Genomic DNA, 23,520 nt, shown 5'->3' on the forward strand with positions numbered 1-23,520 from the left:
TTGAGCACAGTTTTATGCAGGTATGTAGAGCTCATTCGAATGCAGTAGGAACATACACCACAGTCAGCAAGCCTGAAGATGCTGCAGTGGTCGGAAATGACTAAAAGAAAAAAAGGAAGTAAGAGCTGGATCTTGGCCGCCAGTGACACAGAAGTTTTTGTTAAGTTATAGAGCAGCCTTTTCCATACTTACTTGAAAAGAGCATTTGTCTTTCAAAAGAAAATTACTATAAATCAAAGCAATTTCAAATGGAAACAGAAGACACATGATAAAGACCCAGCGCACATGTGAGAAGAAAGCTTTTCCAAGTTTTTCAACCTGCCATTCCAGACAGACTCCAGACAGGAAGAAAGAATCTTAAAAAGAGAACTTACCTTGCCTGGGCTACTTCTCCTGTCCATCAACTCTAGACAGCAAAATGAGAAGACTCAAGCAAAACTGCCAGGCTCTGGCAGCTACGTTTTCCACAGAAACAGACCTTGCCCAGGAGCACAAGCAAAACACAGATTTTCTGCTTTTACCCAAGATTTCATTTGTCTCTTAAGAGCAAAACATGCACCGCACATCAAATCTTGACACTGAACTCAGATGCCCTTACCTAGAATGGAGACACTAAATTTTGCTTCAGCGTAGGCTCTCAGGCCCCTATCATAGCAAGGATATGGTTGTGGGGTTCAGGGTCTCACAGAGCCCCGATGCAATCCCACAACTCCCTTTGCAGCCCCATAAACATGATTTTCCCCATTACCAGGGGAATGCACCAGGCTTCACACTGACCTGGCAGTGCAGGGTCTCAAGGCTGTCTGTGCCTCGACCCAAGCTGGTTGTATCTTGGTTTAACAGTTCTACAGCGGTCAGTGACTGTTGCCTGACCCATTTTGGCTTGACAACCAGGAATACCCTGTGTGGTAAAGGTCCAACAGCCCCAGCAGACTTCAAGACCCTGAAGGAAGTAATTCCCTGCATCCCATGTCAAACTTTCCCTGGAGACAATGAACTTGAGACAAAGATGATGTACTTTGACACTCCCAGCCTCTCTATCTCAGGGTTACTGCCACCATCAACTGTGGGACACAGGGGGTCATCAAAAGGATGACCATACCAGCAGAGAAAAGGGGCTGCTATTAGTAAGCTAAAAAAGCGTAACAGTTATTATTGAGACCTCTCTGACTTCATGTAGTCAGACAACTATTATTCTGGTAACACTATTATTACTGGATTAATAATATCTGTTGTATTTTACTAGATTGTTAAGATTTTGATCAGAAGAGCAATAAACTTTTGGCTCTATATGCAGTACGGTATATGCAGTGTTCCCTTTTTTCCTCTTAAGATTTAGAGTTTAATATTCAAAATGTGTTTTCAAATCTCATTTACTTTTCTCTATACACTATATTACACTCAGTATACTGTGCTCACTTCTCATCTCCAATTTCCCACTTAAAGAAGATCCTGTGAATTTGTGTTGCCAGATCTCCAAAAGGACAGTTCTGAAGCCATAGCTGCCTCTTAAGGATTATACAGAAAAAAACCCATGAGCTGCTCTTGAAAAGTATCTTCGTAACAGTATTTTCAAGAAGCTGGGAAAGGAAGGAAAGGAAGGGTGAACAGTTTCCAGTTTTGGAAGTAAGGAGCAATAGAGTAGTAAACAAAAAAAGTGGATAAATTCACCTGTTGTAGAGGAGAAATGGGTAAATCCTGAAATAAGGGGCTATATTTAAGAAAAAAAAAAAAGGAAAAGAAAATGTATCAGTCTTTTCAAAACAAATCAAATCACCATGAGAACATCAACAACAAGAAGGAGATGAAGAAGACAGGAGAAAAAAGCAGGAAAAAAACCTCAGAAATCAGACAGAGTACAGATAGTAGGACAAAGAGCAGAAGAACAGGTTAAGAAGTCAGCGGCAGAAAACAAGATAGCATATGCATGGTGGGATGAAGTGCACTCCAAGAAAGACAGCACAGGAAAAATAGCAGGTGCCATCCTTTGCTTTGAAAAACTAGTCCCCATACCGTTTAATCCATTTCTAGTGCACAGAGTAAGAAGCTCAGCCTGCACGATCTCTCCTCTGCTTACCTCCTTTCCCACAATGACTCCTCCACAATAACCCAGATCTCCAGCAAACACCAGGCTCCGCACCCTGTTCTGCATAACGCTGGGGTTCCCTTCTGCTTGCTAGTTAACAAGCACATCCAAAACTGCACGCTGTAATCTTTTTGCTTAAATTCAGAGCCAAATTTGGAGAAAATGAACATACACAAAACAGCAGAAATCCCTTCCTCACCCAGCCTCCTGCATTACCCACTGCAGACACTATGGTCATGTATTCCTTATGTTTTTTTAACAGACTGGAAAGAATAATAATTCATTATAAGTTTTGATTCTGCTGCACTGAAGTTCACCTTGCACTTCAGTGACATCATATTTTCTGGGCTGCTTCCTCCAACTTGTCTCTGAAATAATCCAGTTGTGCAACTAAAGCACACAGTGCATGCTCATTAAAGGCAATGACACACATACACCCCACATGGTCGTGCAGATACAGGTTAATCTGAACAAAGTCACACAGAGATGAGACATTGAACAGCTGGTGACTCAATGAGAAAATATGGACTTTTTTTCAGGTGTGGAACTTCATCAATAAGCATTAGAACACGCCTAATGATACTGGAAAAAAATGTGCTTAGGACATCCCTAGGCAATCCTCTAAATCTAGGTTGTCTCTCCCATGCACAGAGAAAAATAAGGCACAGATAACTCTAGGCTCATCAGTAACAAGTAGGTCTATGAGGAAGACACAACAATTTTGTCCTGACTGTTGTCTTAACAGTTTTCCATTTGCTCTTTCTGTGTTGCAAAGTAGGACTGCACCTTACATTTAGTGATTGCCGCTGCTGCAAAAAACATATGGGGAAGAAGGTGGTGGAGGACAAAGTCTCTGCTCTCTCCCTTAAGAGCCACTGATGTTTTAGCCCCAGTTCTGTGACATAGTGATCAATGCCATCAGATTTATTGGTATTTTGTGTGCAGACATCACTAGATCAAAACAGAGATTATACTTATCCCAGGCTTCCAGATCAAAAAATAATTAAGTAAGAAAAATGTTCTCCTTTCTTCCTCTACTGTCCACAGTTTTATCTGTAAGTTAAAGCACGACAATGGGAGAAGCACATCTGAAAATGATTCTAGTAATCACTGGAAGGGTGTCAGCTAAATATGGAAAGGAATTTTCATTTTTAGAAATCACATTATAGATGATGGGAAACACTGAAACAGGAATAAAGAGCTCAATCTCAACAACACTTAATTTTCTGCTACTCTCAATATACCTGTAATCATGTAAATGGCATGCCTCAACTAAATAAGGGTATCCATAATTGTGCCAAGGATTTTACAAGTCACTCATTCAAATTACAACTCTATTTCCACTTTTTCTTTGTTTCCCTCAAAGATTTCCAAATATCACAGGACCTGGCAGTCCCTCCACCAAGGTAGCTCAGTGCTACTTAGTGAACTTTCTTAGTGATTCCTGAGGCATTAGTAGCACTGACAAAAAGATTACTAACAGCGCATAAGACAAATGCACAGTGAACTAAGACTGACACTTGTTTTATTTGAATGCCACAGAGCTATAGCAAATTAAGAAATACTAATAAATAACAGAAAACTACCAGCCCCTAATGTTAGTGAATGTTATATCTTAGCAAGAATATACATAGAATATACACAGAAAAAAATAGCTTCACTTGGTAATAACTTATTTCAGCAGGTCAATCAATAAGAGGAAAAAAAGCATCATTTTGCTAACTATGGATCTTCTCTCTATACTAACAGTTACAGGTAATTATAACAGATCACATTATTTTTTGTTCATTTTCTTATCTAGGCTACTTTGTGACAGCCAAACAAAACATCATAAAGTTCACACTGATCCCCAGTGATACCACTGAGACCAGAACCTGAGTGACTAGGTCTGAAAAGAATCAAAACAAGAGATGCAAACAACTTGCCTTCTATGCTAGGAGAGCAGGTTCTTCATAGTAACAAATCTGTATGTCAGGCACAACAACTGATAAATTTCTGTATGGTAGGTCAACCTGTCAATCCATTTTGCTGATATAAGAAAAACCCCACAGCACCTGAAATCTGCCAGACGAAAATTGAAGCGCTGATTAGTATCACTGAAAGAAATTAATAGAGATTATATATAAATACACATGGAAATACCATGAGAGACTTTAGAATTGTGATTCAAACAAAACAACCTGTCTCAAACTGCTGTCAGGAAAAAAACACCACATCAAAATAAAATGACACAAATCCTCAAACCCTGCATGGGCAAGTTTTGTAACTTTTATTTTATTTAGTTTTATTTTATTCAGCAACCAGCTTTTTATCTTCTGTATTTTGGGTAATTTCCTCAATAAATTGTCATCAAAAAAAGGTTTGGGTCAATCTAATCTGATTGACCCAAACTAGCCAATACTACTAGGTAAATTTTGCCAAAAAAAAAAAAGAAAAAAAAAAAAGGTAATGTGCTCAAATTATTCCATGTCATCTGAAGAGTGAAAAACTTTGGGTTTTGCCTTCAGATGACGACTTCTCCCATCATATCATAAGAGTTTTTTAGTTATAATGAAACAGGTGCAAATTCAATTGTCCAAGCTAAAATATTTTAAGTAATATTATGCCTGACTTCTTTATTAGTCAGGTAGCTGTCCAACAAAGATTATTTTTAAGTGGATTCAGTCCACAAGGAAATTTCGAGGACAGTAGATATATAGAAGGAAACCTCTCTACAGACCAATTAAAAATAGTAATAACTCTACTACTCACACATGCTAGCTGTAGCCTCAAGTTCCATTCAAAGACAAAAGGGCAAGCCATTTTCCACCTCCATTACTGTCTTGTGTCAGCTGAATTTGCCACAAAATACTAATAAAAGGGGCTTTTTTTTTAACATTGCTTTGATCCATTAACTAGATGAAAAGCACTGCTTTATTTCATATAAAACACTGAATGATGAACACTTACAAAATAACTCAGAATAAACAGAAGGAAAATAAGTCTTTTTAGGGAATAATTTATTATAATACATTATATATTATAATATATTCTCTGAAACTGATCACACCACCAGCTTCTGTATTAATTCAGGTAAATTCCATAAAGCCAATGCACACAGCATGCAATAGTGTAGCCACAGCATTTATTCAGTGACCCAGACCACATAAAAAGTATGATGACATTACATACTGCTTTACTATCTTTAGATACGAAAATAAGCCTAAAAGCAATACATCCTTTGTAAAGGAGAGCAGTGTTATACAAAAAGTTGCAGAGATCTTATCAATAGCACAAAATTTAAACTTTAGAGAACAACATACCTTCAGCAAACCTTGTAGCAAATCACTGCTGAAATTCATCAGTCATGCTAATAAAGTAATTGCAGATATGATCAATGTAATCAAAATTGACGGTACTAAAAACTGCTGGCTAGCACATAACTTTAGCAGACAGAACTTCTGAACACAATCTCTGTGCTTTCCTATCCAGGTTACTGCTGCAGAATTTTTCATAGCCAAAGTCCCAGAAGGTAAAATTTAGATATGATGAAACTGGTAACACAAAGCTGATCAGTGTATAGTCCCCATACAATCTGCTGTAACAATCTCGACCCTCCAAGTCACATCAATTTACTTGAAAAGTTGATAGATATGAATTGCAATAAGCCTTTTATTAGCTTTGTCAGCTAAAAAGAGATAGATTACAATTGAATGTAACCTAACGAAGCTGCTAACACACACAACTACGCAAAACCCCTTAACAAAATCTTTATTTATTTAAAAATCTATATATTTTTTAAATTATTTAAAAACATCTTAACAAAACGGGGTAGGAAGAATGAAAGGCTTTTGAAGAAAGGAAGCTTTACAACTACCTGACATCAACCGGATCGGAGTGCTTGCTGGATCATCACATCAGGTGATACTGATCCATTAGCAAGAAAAATCTCTGTCAGGTTCACTCACTTTCAACACGTGGTACCAGAAGTAGAACAAACCTTAGAAAAATAGTGCCAGTAGAAGAAAAGTATAAGCAAAAGACTCAACAAAACTGAAATTTTTGAGGAAAAAGAAGACCACTAGAGGAGGAGATGCTTATTTGCAGATCCTTGTTGCTACTTCAGCTGGAGCTGCTAAGTGTTTGACTATGAACCTGCAGCTGTAGCAAATTCTTCTAGGGCAGAGAACAGAGGGTGTTATGGACTCGCCTGCCAAAGTGGACTTGGCCAGAAGTTTACTGTAGAAATCTGGCTTCTATAGGATTGATGCATTTTTTGGGTATGAGAAATCAAGACAAATTTGTTGACAAATGTCTGTTCACATAAGATCAAAGTGCAGGACTTTGCCTTTGCATGATTGTATCATAACTGTAGCACAGGTTTCGTTCCTGTCATCAGCTTCTTAAGTAACTTGAATGTATGGTTTTGCTTGCCCTTCTAAGAATTCTGAGGAGGATGGAAACATGCCAGTGAGGAAGAAGGGTGTTCATATGGCCTTATGTATCAGTTCTGATGCTAGATAAAGTGGTAGCAGTAGAAATTTGTTTTAGAAACACAAGGACCCAGAGGTTATGATAATCTTCTCAGACTGCCTAGCTTAGCAGACTTCCCTGATGCTGCTGTGGTTTGATAATATTAAAAAACAATGCAATTCATGTATCAGCAAGTAGACATAAAGTATACCATAATCTGGTTCTGATGTCAGTAGATATCATCAATACTCTGATCCTATTCTCCTTAAGGACTTGCATCTTCAAAGCTGCTTATGATTGGCCTGCTAATTATTTAATCAACATACAAATGAATTATTTAAAAGAATCACCATGTCCAGCTCAGTTTTCTTAAAATGAATGAAATTTAAGCATGAAAAGCTCATCTACTGTTAGCCTCAAACAGCCAAATGATTACAGGTTCAAACGAGGTTGCAACAGCTGTTAGTTTTTCAAGCTTATTACTAAACAATTCAGTACTCAGTAGAATGAACATCCAAGGGATTTTTGGGGTTTTAATGGTTTTTTTTAAATCTCAGAAGATAGAAAGAAATCTGCACCTTCATCTGTTATGAGATGGCAAGTAGAAGGAAAAATAAAGCTTTTTGGAGCTGAGCTCCACCTCAGCTAAACATTTGGCTGGAATATGTGTGCTGTGATTTCATAATTTCACAACGGATGCACGTGCGATGCAGGTTACCTATGTCTTTCTTGTGAAAGTGGACCCGTGAAAAGCTTCTGGGCATAATGGTCTCTCTCCCTCAGTGTACTGGACACTCACCCCAGGCACAGGGCACTCCCCGTATGGCTAAGAAGTTACCTGAGGCAGGGAATGAGATCCCCAGGCAGCGCTGCCTCATCCTTGGACCGAACACACCGTACGGTACCTCTGCCTGTCGGTGCCGCAGCTTAACACCCCGTCACAGACGGGAGGCAGAGCACAGTTCACCCACTTGTGCCTTGGTCCAGCTTGCAGAGGCTCACAGTGCTGCTTCTGCTTCAGGTGTGATAAGGAACCACAGCACCTGACTACAGGTCAGCTAGCTGCTTTTCTGAGAACTGAATACAGACCATAACGTTCCATCTTGTAGCTTTTGTTCTGCCCACTGCCTCTTTGATAGTGATATTTGATTTTGATATCAAGATGATGATTTGATATTGATAAATCCAAACCCATACCAAGCTGCCATTTGAGATATACTAAATCAATATTTTGTCAAAATAAAATGTTCGTAGTCACAGTCCCTCAGCCCATCTGAGAAACAGCTCTTTATAACATTGCAACAATATAGGCTATGTAGGATTGGTTTGTGTAGACCAAAAGAAAAGGGTGCATGTGGAAAGCTATTTCCCACCCTTCTGAGAAATTGCCCTAAACAAAGCCTATAGCATCTGCTAAGCAACATAGGTCCTTCAATAGCTTGTGCTTTGGCTGCCAGCGCAGGCTTCAGCCTGTGTTAGTACAACTTCACAATCCTGTAAGTAATGTTCATTGCACAGAGCCTGCACACACCTTCATTTGCTGATTAGCTCTTGTCAGCACAAGGTTTTAAAGCCTGTCTTTAGTATTTCCCAGATGCATCTTTTTTCTCTTATTTTGCCTTTGCTCAGTGTTCATCAGTAATCCAAAAATAAAATAGTTTGTAACCTTTTACTGTCAGAGAGCTGCATGGTATTTAAGTGTAATATAAAAAAGAAAAACGTTAAGAAATTATGCAAAGGCTCTGGAGACCAGAGATAGGAGAGGAAAATAGGCAAGGCAACTGAGTTTCCATTAGTGCCAGCTGTGATCACTTATGACTGTTCTTGTAAGCTAAAACCACTTCTCTCATCATCTAAACAAGTAGTTTGTCTCTGTCTTGGTTTGTCTAGGTTTTGTTTGCTTTTTCTTTTTTTGGGTGTGTGTGTGTTGGTTTTTTTTGGTTTTAATTTTAAATTTGTGTTTCATGTCTTCACAAGGAGACAGGTCACATTAGGACTCAGTGAAGGGGGAAAAGTGCCTCGTGGGATAAAGGTGCAATAGTGAAGTTGTCTTACTTTTCACCAAGTGTAGGTAAAATTCTGAATTTTTTACTAGTTATTACTGAGGCTAAAATTTTACTGAATCAAAGGTTTATTGTGGTTTCTAGTTTGTGTGGTTTGTTCTTTTTTGTTTGTTTGTTTTGAGGGGGGAAGGGTGTCTTTTATTTGTTGTTGGTTTGGGTACTTTTTTAAGTAAGATTGAGGAGCGGCCAAAACCTCATCTAAATGTCTCGATTTGACCTTGTTTGTGTCATAGTCAAATACACATTAGTAGCTGGTTATATTTAAGTATTGCCTAGAGGATCAGTCAGATAGAATTCCAGCTGAAGTACAGTGTGAACATTTAATAAGAGATTGTGCCTATCCTAAGAAGTTGACAGTTAAAATAGATAAAATTTAAAAATGTGGGAGAGAATGTATGGTTATTTCCATTTTAAAAATGGGGAGCTAAGGTATGCAGAGACTAACTGACTTGTCCTGAGCGATGGAGAGTGTCTTAGGCTAAAACAAGACCTGAGCTAAGGGTTTTTTTGTATCCTGATATGATGCTGTAAGAAGAAGCTCATCTTCCAGGTAATTTCTATCTTTATTGCCTTACAAAATAAGGTTTATGTAATTATGCATTACACTTCTCTCAGACATTACCTCCCCCATCTAATTTACCAATTTCAACTAAAATGGCACTTTCTATGAGCTTTAAGCAGGACAGAAGCCAGCAAGGCATCAGCAGAGGTAGAGGCACACAACTAACTGGAACATACCTGGTTTCCCTACAGTTATATGTGTAGCTTCCAATTAGCCACAACTCCAGTCTTTTTGCCTGCCTGGAGTGTCGTGAGGCACAGAAGGAAGATGGGAACAGCTCACAGGAAAGTAAAACAAATTTGTGGAAAAACAAGCTCGGTTAGTTTCACTGCCCATGTAATAGCTTGATTTTTCAATGCTACCTCTGAATGGTGTCTGCATTTAAATTGAAACAAAACCAAGGAAAATCTTCACAGCTACAGGGGTAACTGAACATTGTAATTAGTGTCCCATTGACACTATGAGGCATCCATCCCTGGATGGAAGAATAAGAATCCGGTCAGGAATCAGCTCAGTTGATTACTTCACAGGATAATAGAATACATCAGATCATTTCTTAGCATTTCTCCTAAGCCTATTCTCCATGGTGAAAAAAGAACTTTTCTGGCCAAAAATTAGGCGCTTTATGCATGTTAGTTGTTGAAAAGAAATCCCAGCTTTGATTGGGTTGTTGTCTCTGAGTTGTTTCTGTATGGCTTTTACTTGAGGGTGCATCTGTGACTTCACAGGCAGTGACAAAGGATGACTTATACACCTGTCAAGTGAGTCTCCACTTGTAAAACAATTTCCATCTAATCCAGCTCTCTTACAGCTTGATCCTCCACCTGGACAAAATGTTCTCTATTTAGCCTGCCCTTTTGGTTCTGTGATAACTTTTAAATAAATTTAAACAGTAGCATGACTTTTCTTCTTATACTTAGATGGTTTTTAAGCATATCTTTGTACCTTGAACTAATTACATTTCTCAATCCTTCCCATCAGAAGCCTGTTTCTTTCCCTCAGTGCCATACTGCACAGCCAGAATCTACTGTGATACTGCATTTTACACTTACATGCCAGCTGTGCACTATTCAAATTGCATTTTGCCTGTTGTCATTCTTTCTTATAACAGCACTAAACCAACATTCCTCCCCCCAAGAAACTAAGGTCATTTTAATTGCAAGCATTAACTGAAAAGTAATTTTACTACTCATTTGTAGTAACTGTTATCAGTAAAAAATGAAAACAATGACATACAATCGGAAAAAAAATCAGCAAAGCTTAAGCAGAAGTACTGCCACAGAAAGCGGGCTTACTACAAGCGAAACAAATAAATCAAACTACAATTAATCTAATGCTGAGTCATAAAAGACTATTAGGTTTGAGGAGGAATATCAAGTTTTAAACAAAATATGGGCCCTAATTGCTTGGTTTGGTGTCAGTTATTCCTAGCATTTCCACATTGCCATTCTTAATGACTTTAACTTTCCACTGTTGCTGTTTCCATCTCCTCTGCTAATGCAAGCAGTAAAGATCTGTAACTTTCACGTTCTAGATGAAGATCAGATCATTTGCACTCCGCTGTTTGTGTTACAGTGTGCACATGGTGTAGCACCTAGGAGATCACCCATTTTCTGAAGGCTTGTTTTCCCAAAGTTAGTGGCTTCTATGGGAACACAATCAACCTGGGACTGGAACTTGGGCATTTAGAAAAAAAATACAATTTGCTGGTTTGCACAACATTTAATCTAAAAAAAAAAAAAAGGAAAAAAAATCTAAAAAAATCCACTAGCCATATAGAATGCAAATTAGTGCAAAACTTGATCCTTTGGGCATTAAATACCACAAGAAAACAGGATGATTTCTGATTCACTCAGTTCAGTAAGTGCTTTCTTACGGTGCCTCCAGTTGTTCAACGGAGTGTATCAGAGATTAGAGAGAATGTCTTTCTGAATTTATCACCTCCTTTTTTCTGATTATAAAAACTGGTTATAAAAAGATAATTATCTCTCTCTTGCTATAGATCCAGAGAGAAAAAGATCTCTTTCCAAATGTGAGAAAATATGAAGTGAAAACCTACAAAAATGGAATGGCTTTACGAAGAAAATTAAGAAGAATGCCTTAAAATTAATCAGATCCCAACAGTTTGTATTTAAAGCAGGGGTCCTCAAACTGTTTAAACAGGCAGCCGGCACACGGATGAAGTGGCAGGCAGGCATCTGCGGCTGCTTGGTTCCTCCCCCAACCCCCAGCAGGGGGTGGGGGGGTCTGTAAATACCGGGGGCCGGATTGAGGACCCTGGGGGGCTGTATCCTGCCCACGGGCTGTAGTTTGAGGACCCCTGATTTAAAGTATGTTATAGCAAGCAAAATATAATGAGTCGGGTAACAAGAGTACAGTAGTGCAAACTTCAGAATTGTAGTTTCAAAGCCCAAACTTATTCGTGCACCCTGAACACTTGACAGAGGAGGAAAAAACCCCAGTAGTAAATCATAAAGTAAATTGCCCAAAGATTATGTGAGATTTTAATCTAAACGTTTCTTCTGTGTGAACCAAAAAAGCTGCATGAGTAATGTGTAACTGCTACATTTGAGAAAACCTTGTATCTTGCTGAAACAAAAAAAAGGTTTAACGTGCTGTGAAAGCCAAAAATCATAGAATCATGGAATAGTGTGGGTTGGAAGGGACCTTAAAGATCATCTAGTTCCAACCCCCCTGCCATGGGCCCCGTCCAGCCTGGCCTTGATCACTGCCAGGGATGGGGCACCCACAGCTGCTCTGGGCAGCCTGGGCCAGCGCCTCATCACCCTCATAGTGAAGAAAATTATTAAGAAAATATCTGTTAAGAGTTTGTTTATGTTTATCCCTTGAATTTGAGTAATTCCTTAAGGGTTTTTGTAACTTTGACTTGAGGTTTTCCAACAGAGGGTGAAGGAACTGTTCCTGCGTTTCTTTCAAGAGCTCTGAAGCAATTTTATAGCTGTAGAAAGAATCATTCCACCACATCAAATTATTAAGTATTTAATATTATAAATTCTTATGTTAAATAAAACATAAGTTTATAAGAGCTTAGCCTGGAAGCCTTGTGCATATGAGTAGTTATACTCATGTTAAATAGTCTCTAGCAGTTTCCTGATTAGAGACTAACTGGGTACTTTTTTTTAAATAAACTAGTGAGAATACATACACCTTATGGTAACTATCACAATTCTCAACGGACAAAGATTTTCAGATTACTTTTGGCACTTTCACTACCACACATATTGTCTTTGCAGGCAGTTTTGATTTGCATATTGTCACTTCTTTCTTTTTGTTTTAGAATGCAAAACACTTTCAGTGAAACCAGAAATATTTTTTCAAGGATTAATCACAGATTAATTTCTAAGCCAATGCATTTAAATGCTATCCCCTTAGTGACTGTGTGCAGTGCCAGTGGTGATTACTGACTGATTAATCACCAGATTTATTTTTCCTGTTTTACCATCTTCGCATTTTTCTTCATCTTTTCTGTACAGACATTACAGGTTGTTGGAAGAGGGACTAATTGCTATGAAATGTTTTAGCTGTCGCTAAACAACATGTTGTTCTTCAGAGCATCCTCTGAAGAAGTAGTGCTCACAAGTCAGTAAATGCCTCTGTCTTATCGTCCCAGGCTGAGGTTTTTAAGGATGGAAGTGAAATGAAAAACTGCAAGTGCAGAAATTACATTGCAGGGTGAGACTGGTTCAAAACTAAAGCTAACTTCTGTGGCTAAGCAGGAGGACTGGGGCAAAGTTGGGCAAACAAACTGGATTTCTCAGCAAGAGGATAGGGATGTGTGGAGGGTGATAACATAAATACTCAATAAAGCTGCAAGATGTTACCTGTTAGATAAGCGTTCACACACACATATCTTGCCATGATGATGCATAAACCAGCAGATCAAATGAATACCATCGACCCTGAACAGAATGCGTGAGGAATCACAAGGTACAGTTCGTGTTACCTGGAACAAGCTGCTCCAAGTGTGACGGGGTGACGTAGTGCTGACCAATGACTTCTTATGGCCTCCCATCATCACTCCAGCTTTTTTCCTAAACACAGACAGGAAACGAGACAGCCTCTTCTTACATGTCCAGAATAATATTAACTATCTTATTAGAGCCATCATCGTGCTGGGTATCCTGATTGTCAGTTTCAGAAAAGATGTCAAGCCCTTGCTGTGAAGGTAGATTTGCCCTCTTATGCATCATTGTCTCTGAAGTATACATTCCGGTACAATAGTAATAAAAAGAGCATTTCTGTTCCCTGGCTGTGTTGCATATTTTCCAACATTGTGATTTAACCCCAGCTGGCAACTAAGCAGCCACTCGCTTACCCTGGCCCCCAACACCCCTCCACCCCGGTGGGATGGGGAGAAGAATTGGAAATAAGGTAAAACCCACAGGTTGAGATAAGAACTGTTTAATAATTGAAATACCAGAAATATTATAATAGTAAGTTTATAACAATAATTGTAATGAAAAGGCAGGCAACACAGAAGAGAGAAATAAACCCCAAGAAAGACAAGTGATGCACAATAGAATTACTCACCACCCGCTGACCGATGCCCAGCCAGGCCCCCAGCAGTGATCGGCACCTCCTGACCAGCTCCCCCATACTGAGCGTGATGTTCTTGGTATGGAATATCCTTTGGCTGTTTCAGGTCAGCTGTCCTGGCTCTGCTCCCCCTCAGCTTCTTGTACCCCTCCTCACCGGCATGGGAAACCTGGAAAGCCCTTGACTTAGGGTAAGTACCACTTAGCCACAGCTAAAACATCAGTGTGTTATCAACATTGTTCTCATACTAAATCCAAAATACAGCACCGCACCAGCTTCTTGGAAGAAAACTAACTCTATCCCAGCTGAAACCAGGACATCCTATAGGAGACATTTCTCAGAGCTGCTACTTGTTTCTTTGAAGACCACTGTATTCGCTTGAAAAAGAAAAGTGTTTTTTGATTCCTGAGCAATACAAAGTATTGAAGCCCTTCTAAAGGACCTCTGATGTGTTACTTGTTTAGTCATTTGAGGAAAACACCACATTTGTTGACTTTGAGATCCCTCAGAAGATTAAGCAGCCTTTGCTGACCTTGTGGTTTATTTCATGGCTAGGTTTTATATTGACACATGACTCAACTACCTGAGGAGTCACTAATACTAATAAGGATGAAGTCTGGTGCATCATACTGAGGAGGGAATTAACAAGTTACAGCAGAAATTGTCACTAAATCCATTTTTGTTTATTAGTGAAACAGAAAGAGTAAGAAATAAAAATAAATTAGATAAAGTGTGAAATAACCTGTTGAAGGCAGTAAGAAAAATGAATATAACGAGAATCTGAGCAAACATTCAGCAGTACACAATTTCCAGCTCAAATAAAATTACTTATTTGGCCTTTCTAGCCTCCATTTCTTCCTACACATTCTGTCCTTCTAGAATTGTAAGTTTAGAAACTGCTCACAGTGGCCTATCACCTGGATGATTTAATGGAAGTGTTGTCACTTTCATAGACAAAGGGGGAAGGTAAATCAATGTCATGAGCCTTATTCTCAGCTACAACCTGCGTCTGAGCCTTCTCTAGGTAAATGGGGGGCAAGCAGAAACAAACAAAAAAAACCCAAACCAAGAAGTTGTTATTTGTAGACTCAAGACTGAAAAGGCTTGAGGAAAGACTGCAGACAAGGGAAACTGTTTGAAGATGCCTTGCTTTTCTGATGATATTCTAACAGAAGGGCTCAGCCTGTATTTGTTGAATAGACTTTGAAAGAAACTATGTTACTGATTCCTCTTTTTATGAGCGTCTGTATTATCAAAAACACTCTGTACAGCCTATGAGGATTTCAAATCAGATTAGGTCTTGGTGTTTTTCCATCAATTCTAATTGCATGTATTTTCTTAAAGGGCCCATTGCCAAGTGCTCCATAGCACTACATCACGGGGTTGTATCATCACTGTTTCAGTCAAGTTTTATTCCACTGATTTCAGCAGACTATTAATTGACTACACACAACAATCATACGGTTTTCTACTGTAAGCATTTTAACCTCTTCCATTTCCCCCACTCGGCACCCTACCCTACCTCACCCCTGGCTCACTCTCATCTAGCTTCATGTCAAAGACTATCAATCTCAATTCTTCCCATGCATTTCAACCATTTCCATTTTAACTTGTTTACACATCCTTTGAGCTTGTATGTATTTTTCTGCCTTTCTATGCTTGCTAAGAACCATATTGGCTCAATTTTAATAGATGAATCTTTACTGCAGTCAATTCTTTTTGTAGTCCCTTTCCCTTTCAGTAATTTTAATTCAAAACATGTCCCCTCTCTTCCCCACATTTAAACAAAAGGAAATCCAAAGAAAACATTCACTAGGACTGAGAAAACAGTCCTGGAAGAGAATACAAGGGAATATTGAAAGGTGTTAAAATTGCTGCTGAGAAGGAAAAAAATGAACACACAACAGCAGAATATTTAAATGCGAGTATAAAAAATATAGGACCAGAAAGAGAATGTTATTTCTATTCTAAACCATTTTGTATGCTCTGTTAAAGGAACATGCTATTTCCTTCATTGTCATAGGAAGTATATGTTGAGTCCTGTACAGAAAAAAACCAAATTTAGGTGTTAAGTAGACAGCCTGCATTTGGTCAGCACAGCGAGAACACTAGAGAAATGGTGGACTGGAAGCAGCGTGAACTTCAGAGTCTGCTAAATAAAAAAGCACTGTAACAGCATACATGAAGAGGCAGCAGCCATGCAAGAAAAGAATACCAGCTGATGGTCTGAATGTGCCAGTATGTTCTGGCTTTTGGCAGAACTTTAATTTTATTGCAGGAGTATTTTGACTTCCACAGTTCATGCAAGTAAATGGTACATACCAGGCAGTGTCTGGAACCGTGCTCAGAAGGCAGGGCAGAAGAGTGACATGTTGTCATGACACTATAAAATGCTAGTGCCATGGAAATCCCTGTTCTTAATGTTGTAAATGTAGACTTGAAGGAAGCAGAAGGCAGTCACAAACATCAAAATAGATCTGTTTCCTCAGAGCATAAGTATGCAGTAACACAGAGGCCCCCCTGCCCAACAGCTTTGCTTGTTACTGGACTGCCAACATTTTGGAACAAACTGTGTCCATCAGCTCTCAAAAGCAGTTGCTAGGGACCAATATCCTGAAAAATCACAGGACAAAGAAATGGACAAGGCAAGGAAACAGATCATGTGGTAAAGGTACAGTCTGAGGTAAGTGACCTCACCCTACGCTTACACATAACAAGTTAGCCCCTTGGTGTGACCTACCACTAGAAGCACTGATTTAATACGGCGTTGGAGCCACTGATGGCAAAGCTGAGTATTAACTCATTTATCTCAGCAACTTTGGTGCCAGACCTCAGGAAGTATCAATTTTCAACCTGGATTTATAGCCCTGAACCTTACCCACCCCATCTTCCCACGTTCAAAGTTAGCTCCAAATAAATCTTTAAAATCAAGAGGTAGCATGCTTAAAACAGCTACAATATGCAGCATTACACATTCCCACCCTAAAACACAGATGAGCCAAGATTAATCCTCTTCTCCTTGCCAAGTTTCAAAGATAATTTTCTAGTCATCCTGGAGAAGGCTTAACAGTTAGATAATATACTACCATGCAGTGAGAAGCTACTATTGCTTCCTGTTGAGGCCATATCATATTGCAGGAGAAGGGTATTAATGCAGAGAAGACTCTTACGACATAGTTCCACTTCTACAGAGCATTTCTCCCTGTCCTAGCCATGTGGTGAATAGCATCTTACCTTAGAAACCCCGACGCCAGAGCAGAAGCAGCCCGCGCTGCACTAGAGCTCTTACAGCAGCTCTCTCTGAATGCACTGAGGCAGTGCTGAATGAAGAACTAAAGAGCTGGCACATTTCCCAACAATCTCTTACATCATCTGCCCAAAAATGGTGCTTAGAGACAAGACGCAATTTACACCGTTATTTTAGGACTTACGATATGCAGGTAGAAGGTGCTACATTATGCAGGTAGAAGGTGCCACAGGTTGTGAGAAAAACCCACTTGAAATAAAAAACTTGTCACACAGATGCAGTAGGGAAAGAGCACTGTAGATCACAAAACAAAACATGATGAAATTTTAGCACTCAAAATCATTCCCCTAAAAGACAGAAGGAACAAAAGCCAAGTTCATTTGTAGTGCAGCATCACAACCAATGCTCTGATGTCATGAAAAGCAGGTCCCTCCCACCACGGGATGAGATACAACATACCCATTGCCAACCAATTTCGTTGTTGAGGAAGTGGAATTGTCCCACATGTTTACTCGTAGGTGTACTGACAAGAGCTGTGTACTGAACATCAGCTGCCAAGGCAAGTTTGTGGAGACAACTAAAGAACGATGCCAGCGCTCCAGGAGAGCAGCCCAAGAGGCCGTAACAGTGATAGTGGCTCACAGCATCACGGTAACAAGGACCTATGGGTTTCTTTTTTCCTTACGAGTGCCCAAGAACCATCAGCATCATAACTGTTCTTCAGCATAACGGGGGGAACTCTGAAGGGCTCACCATAACAAGCTTTACTATAAAGAACAGCACCAGGCAGAATCTGCACCCATGTAATTTCATGTGGAGCATTCAAACGAGCAGCTGCTCCTACTCTCCACACTACTGCCTACCACGGAAACACGCTGCCGCTTTATTTACCTCACCCCTTTCCCCCTCAGCTCTGACATAGTTTCTGCATTTCACTACAGAAATGCCTGTTGGGATTGAGCAGAACAGAGCCTGCATTTATTTCTTTCAGGCAGCTCCTGGGCTTCTCTGCAGAAGAGAAAGGCACCAGAACTTAAAAGATAGCAGAAACTGCTGCTTCACTGCCACGGGCACCACAGCTTACCGAGTTTCTTCTCCTAGTACAGCCCTCCAAGGCCTTCCTCCCAGATCTGTGTCCAAGTCAGCCCTTTCCAAGGTATGCTACCTGTCACCAGCCTCCCCAGCCATTCCCTCTGATGGAAGGAAAGCACGCGGTACCCTGGCAAAGACTTCTCCAGGTGCAGGCAAGTGTTATCACCTTCTGGCCTCCTGTTCTGCTCTCGGTGCCACGCGCCCATGCTGGCACACTCCCAGTGCTTGGTCCCGTTAATGACCACCACAGTCTCACCCACCAGGCAGCCTCCATTTTCTTACTCGGACAACCAGCTGAATCGCTACTTTCTTCTCACGCTTTCTACATTTCCACCTATCTTTTCAGACGGGTGGTGCGGATCCATTCCTTTCCCACATGCGTCTGGTGCCCCTTGCTGGGTAGCAGTAAGAGCTTCTCCACAAGGGAAGGCAAGCCAGGAGCCAGCAGCAACTGCAGTGCGGGCAGCACCCTCACCAACCACAGCACGGTCTCACAGGGTGTAAGAGCAGCAGGCAGAGCCAGGTGCTGGCAACAGGCTCCGCCGACAGACCTAGACAGGGAAGAGATGAGTCAGGCTTGGCACCCATCCAGAGAGCCCAGGCAGGATCAACAGGACACATGACCAAAATCAAGATGATGACATTGGTCCCAGGATCAGCCAGGACACAAGGCTGGAGACAGGACTGGCAACAGGCACACCCCCAGCGTAACGCAGGCAAAGGCAAATCAGGGCTCTCCTAAGGCAGACCCGACAAGCTCTGTGTTTCTTCATGTAATAAAGTAAATTCACCAGAAGCTGGTTCAGATATCTGCTAACTTTGCTGATTACGGTGAAGTCAATCCTGATTTAAATTATTATGACATGGGGTGACCGGCCCCATTTTCTTGTTCTCGTGCCTCAATGACTGCTATGCTGCTTTCACATAAAGCATAATTTAACTTTCACTTACACTTTAAAAATGCATTTATAGAAAAAAAGTGTAGAAAATGCAAGGAAAGAGACCAGCCCCAGAGGTTGTAACAGCTGCAGACGAAGTGCCTCTAAGACTGTCTGATTGACTCTGAATGGTGGTCAGTGTGAATTCGCCTGAACTTGTGGGATCTGCTCCACCGTGGTTTTCACAGCCTGCTTGTTTCGGTGGCACCTCAAAGTCTCTAACTTCAAAAAGTGAGTAAACACCTGTAAGACCTTAAAGAGCATTTTAGGTGAGGTGTCTCTGTCGAGGTGAGGGGGGAAATGGGAAGGTAGTCCTGGCTGGAGGCTGACCCACGTACTCAGCTCCCACTCTCCAGGAAGCCAAGCCAGCACATGGAGCGTTGGCACAAGGCTTCTCAGCGTATCTTGGTCTTTAGCAGTGCTTGGTCACCCTTAGCTTTCATAGGGTTTTCTGGTACGACCTCTCCAGACCTCTTCAGGAACATTCCTCTCCCTGAGCATTGCTCACCAGCACAGGCAGCCTTTGTGCCCAGTGTACACCCGTGTCACAAGGCTAAAGAGGGACCGAGCAAAGTCTCCTTTCCCCTGCGGGTCTAAATTGCAAACCTATCGCTGAACGTCCCGGCAAGGAGACAAAGGACATCAGTCCCTGCATGGATCAGGTTCCCTTTCTTTGAAGCAAAATCCTGGGCTGATCCTCATTGCCGCTCTACCTTCTGGTTTAAAATACCTGACCTTGTGAAACTTCACAGCTCTCCCTAGGCAGCCCCTCCTGTCCGGTGAAACACTTGCTGAGGTGTGCAGAGAACCAGGAAGTCCTGCCTGCCCCCACCTGTACCTGCGCTTGATCTGATGCCCCCTGGTACCGGCTTCCTCTAATTTTAGCCTTCTCCCACAGCTGGAGAACCTATTTGCTATGCACCTACAAGGACACACACGCTCGTTTTTCTCTCTCTGCAGGATCATCTGCAAAGGGGGGCAGGGAGGAAAACACGCTGCCGGAATATTGAGCATTTTTTAAGTGATGGAGCAAACCCGGCGCTTCCCCACGGAAAACGCGCTGCCGTGCACCCGCGGGAGGCCGAGACGCCGCGCTCCTCGCTCTGCTGCAAGAAACCCTGGGTCGCTCGTGGGTGCCCTGACACCCACCGCCCCTACAGCCCACTCACCCAGCCCACCCACCCAGCCGTGCGGGGCTGGCCGGGGCGGGGGGCCGTCTTGTCCCTCCGCGCCCCTCCGGAGCGGCGGCAGCCGGCTGCTCCCGAAGCGGGGGCTCACTGGGGCGGGGGCAGCGCCGCAGGGGTACGAGCTGCCGCTGCTGCTTTCGCCGCGGCCCCGCGGCACGGACCGGCCGCCTGTCGCCCCCCGCCGCCGTTGCGTAACGTGGCCGGCCGAGCCAACGTCGGTCATAACTATTAACAGGCGCTCATAACGCCGGCTTTAATTACTCATCAGCGAGGGCAGCCGCCACACATAGCGCTGCCACCGCCGGGCGCGGGCTGCGTGACCGGGGTAGGGGGACTCCCGCCCCGCGGATGCGGACCCCCCCGCCCCGCCCATGTTCGGGGTTAACCCCAAGTTAGCAGCACCCCAGGAGGAGTTTCGGGCGGGACAGGGGTGCGCGGGGGTGTCCCGAGGCCGCCAGCACCCCCCGCACTCGGCGGGGCACCGTGGGAGCCGCCGCCCACAGCCCCTCACTCACCCCGGGCGGGAGCGCTCGCTCGCGGGCTGGCAGCGGCTGGGGGTTACACCGCGCAGGCGAGGCCAGCGCCGTCATTACCGTCAGAAGAAGTTGCCTTTTTTCTTATTATTATTGTTTTTTATTTTTTACCGTCCCACGGACCGCTCGAGGGGGGCAAGGGGGTACCCCGTGCCTTCAACCACCTTGCCCTTACAGCCGGGAAATGGCTCCCGGCTCCCAGCCCCCGCCGCGCCCACCGCTGCGCCGGGCGGCTCGGTCGCGCTGCCAGGGTGGTGGGTGGGGGGAGTAAGGGGGAAGCTGCCGGGGGGATGTGTGCATGTTGTCTCCCCGCGCCGCCGCCATCCCCTTGCAGCAGCGGCACGTGGTGCCCTGGGGACGCGGGTCCTCAGACGCCCCCCCTCCGCGTGGCTTCGCGAGGAGCTTTTTATAGCAGCACCGCCTGGCGCCCCGATGGGGGGTTTCTCGCCGCGCTCACGTTGCCGGGCGGGTGCGATGTTAAATAAAGGCGGGGGAGGTGGGGGAGGGAGTTCGGCGCGCGCCTAATTAGGAGACGGCGTTGCCCAGGAAAGCTAAAAATAGGCCCGGGCGCCGCAAACCGCCGCGCCGCAGGCGGCAGATCCCATCGATCCCCTTCGCGCCTCCGCGGCTGAATGGAGCGGCCGGGAAGATGAATGGGGGGACCTGAATGGGGCTGCCGCGCCTGGCGGGCGCCGCGGGGGGGCGCTGTGGTGCCGCGCCACCGCCGCCGTCGGGCGGCAGCTGGAGCCCCCGGCCGCGCACGTGCGGGCGCGGGGGCGGCTCGGTGTCACCTGGCGGCAGCGGTGGCGGCGGCGGCGGGCGGGGCGGGAGGCGCGGGGGGGAGGCTATAAAAGTGTCCCGCCGCGGCACATGCACACTTCAGGGAAACTTCCTCGCTGGAGTGGCAGTAGCCGTCGCCGCCACCCCGGGGGCTGCGCCCGCTGCCGCCAGCCCCGCTCCGCCCTCGGGCGGGCGGGCGGCCCCGCGGTGGAGGGCGGCTGCGGCCGGGACCCCCCGCCCCCCCTGCCCCCGCGGGAGGCAGCGCCGCGGGCCGTGCCCCGGGCGGCGGCGGCGGCAGGATGAGGGTGAACGGGAGCGAGCTCAACAGCTCGGTCCTGGCGCGGGACCCGCCACCCGAGCGCCGCCCGCCCTGGGTGATCTCCACCTTGGCTGCCATCCTCATCTTCACCATCGTGGTGGACCTGCTGGGCAACCTGCTGGTCATCCTCTCCGTCTATCGCAATAAGAAGCTGCGGAACGCGGGTAAGGGGCGGCGGGGGGGCCGCCTGCGGGGGGGGTGGGTGGGGGGTGGGGGGGTGGTGGCGCGGGGCCGTGGTGTCCCCCTCCCCTGCCCGGGTAACTTTGCCCGGGCGCGCTTTGCCTTCTCCCCAGCTGGGGTCATGGGCTGTGGCGGTGGCCGAGGGCTGCATCTCTCCGAGCGAGCCGGTGACCGAGCGGGTAAGGGTATTTTTAGCGCCCGCCACCGAATCGTGGTGCTATTTTTAGCTCCCGACGGTTCCCACCTCGCAAACGAGCGAGGCGAGGGAGCCTTGTTTAAGAATGAAATTCAGCCGTGGCGCTGGGGATGCTGCAGCGGCATACAGCGTGTGTCTGCTGGATGCTGTTATCCTCATGGATTTCCTTTGAGTTACAGAAAGGTCTCCAGTTACGGATACTATGGTTGGAGCTGCAAATCAAGCAAATAAAAAGTTGCAGACATGGCAGGATTCAGGAAAAAAGACCCCAAACGAAAAAACCCAGAGAGTTGTTTCATTTTCTTTGTTTGCCTCCTGCTTGCTGCCCGGGTCTTTCGGCGATGGGAAACATCAGACAAAACAGATTTAGGCACGTTCTTAAAATAAATCTCTAATTTTGACAGGATAGAGTTTGTGATGGTCTGCTGAGTAAATCCCTCTTAGTTCATGGATTGTTGGTCAGACAGGCAGGAACTTCTTCAGATTCATTCTGCTTTATCATGACAGACCAGCTGCTGCGCACGTGTACCAAATCTGTGTACTCAAAACCCTGTGCATCTTTCATTGAAAAAAAAAAAAAAAGCGTGTGAAGAGACCAGCGTTGTTAATGAAAGCAGAATTTCACTCCGTGGCGACTGGGATGCTGCTTTTATTTCTTCCCCACCCCACTGCAACTGGATGTCAGGTTCCCCTGAGTTCGTTAGCTAGTGGTTTAAAATTCATCCAAGGGGGAACTTGAGCCCAGGCTTTACTATAAGCTAGCCTGATAAAGGGAGCTAGTGTTGGGCTCTGGCAATTGGCGGCATACTTAACTTGCAAAGGTTAAGTCAGGTAATTAAAATGGGTTGTATGTTTCACTTTCATTCAGCCATAGCGGAATGCCAATGCACAGGATCAGGACGAAGACTGACAGATTTTATGGTGTGGGGTTTTTTTTTTTTTTTTTTTCCTCTCTATGGTTCCCGCTGATGGCAATTCTAAAAGCTGTGTTCTCCTCTTGCTTTCATTGACAGAAATTCCATTCACTGAAGCTGGCAGGGTTACACGCTGCTGTACTGTCTGTTTCAGAGGAGGATCAGGCTCCCAAAGTCCAAGTCAGCACCTGACTAGCCTTGTTCCCTGGGAGGTTTTCAGGAGGGAGAAAGGGTGGAGATAGGCATGTTACTGGCGTAGCTCCAGGGGAAAGGGTGATATTCTCCTCCCCCTTAAACACTAAGTAGATACTTCGGCACTTTGGTGGGGGGTTTACAATACATACATGTCTGGTAATTAGTCCGAAATAACCATGGTGGCTGTTTTCTGGAAACAGAACTGAATCATTGGGCTCT

The 23,520-nt window shown here is 43.9% G+C and overlaps 1 protein-coding gene across 1 annotated transcript in view; it reads left to right on the plus strand.

Moving 5' to 3' along the window:
- The first annotated feature begins 15,164 nt into the window (after positions 1-15,164).
- Positions 15,165-23,520, plus strand: part of LOC308068760 (melatonin receptor type 1A-like) — a 34,999-nt gene continuing 26,643 nt past the window's right edge. Inside the window, exon 1 of the mRNA XM_080399908.1 lies at positions 15,165-21,980. Within this exon, the coding sequence (XP_080256034.1) occupies positions 21,797-21,980 (184 nt within the window). The 5' untranslated portion in view covers positions 15,165-21,796. The remainder of the gene's footprint in view (positions 21,981-23,520) is intronic.

This window comes from Falco punctatus (genome assembly GCF_963210335.1).
Source record: "Falco punctatus genome assembly, chromosome: 1".
Lineage (NCBI taxonomy): Eukaryota > Metazoa > Chordata > Aves > Falconiformes > Falconidae > Falco > Falco punctatus.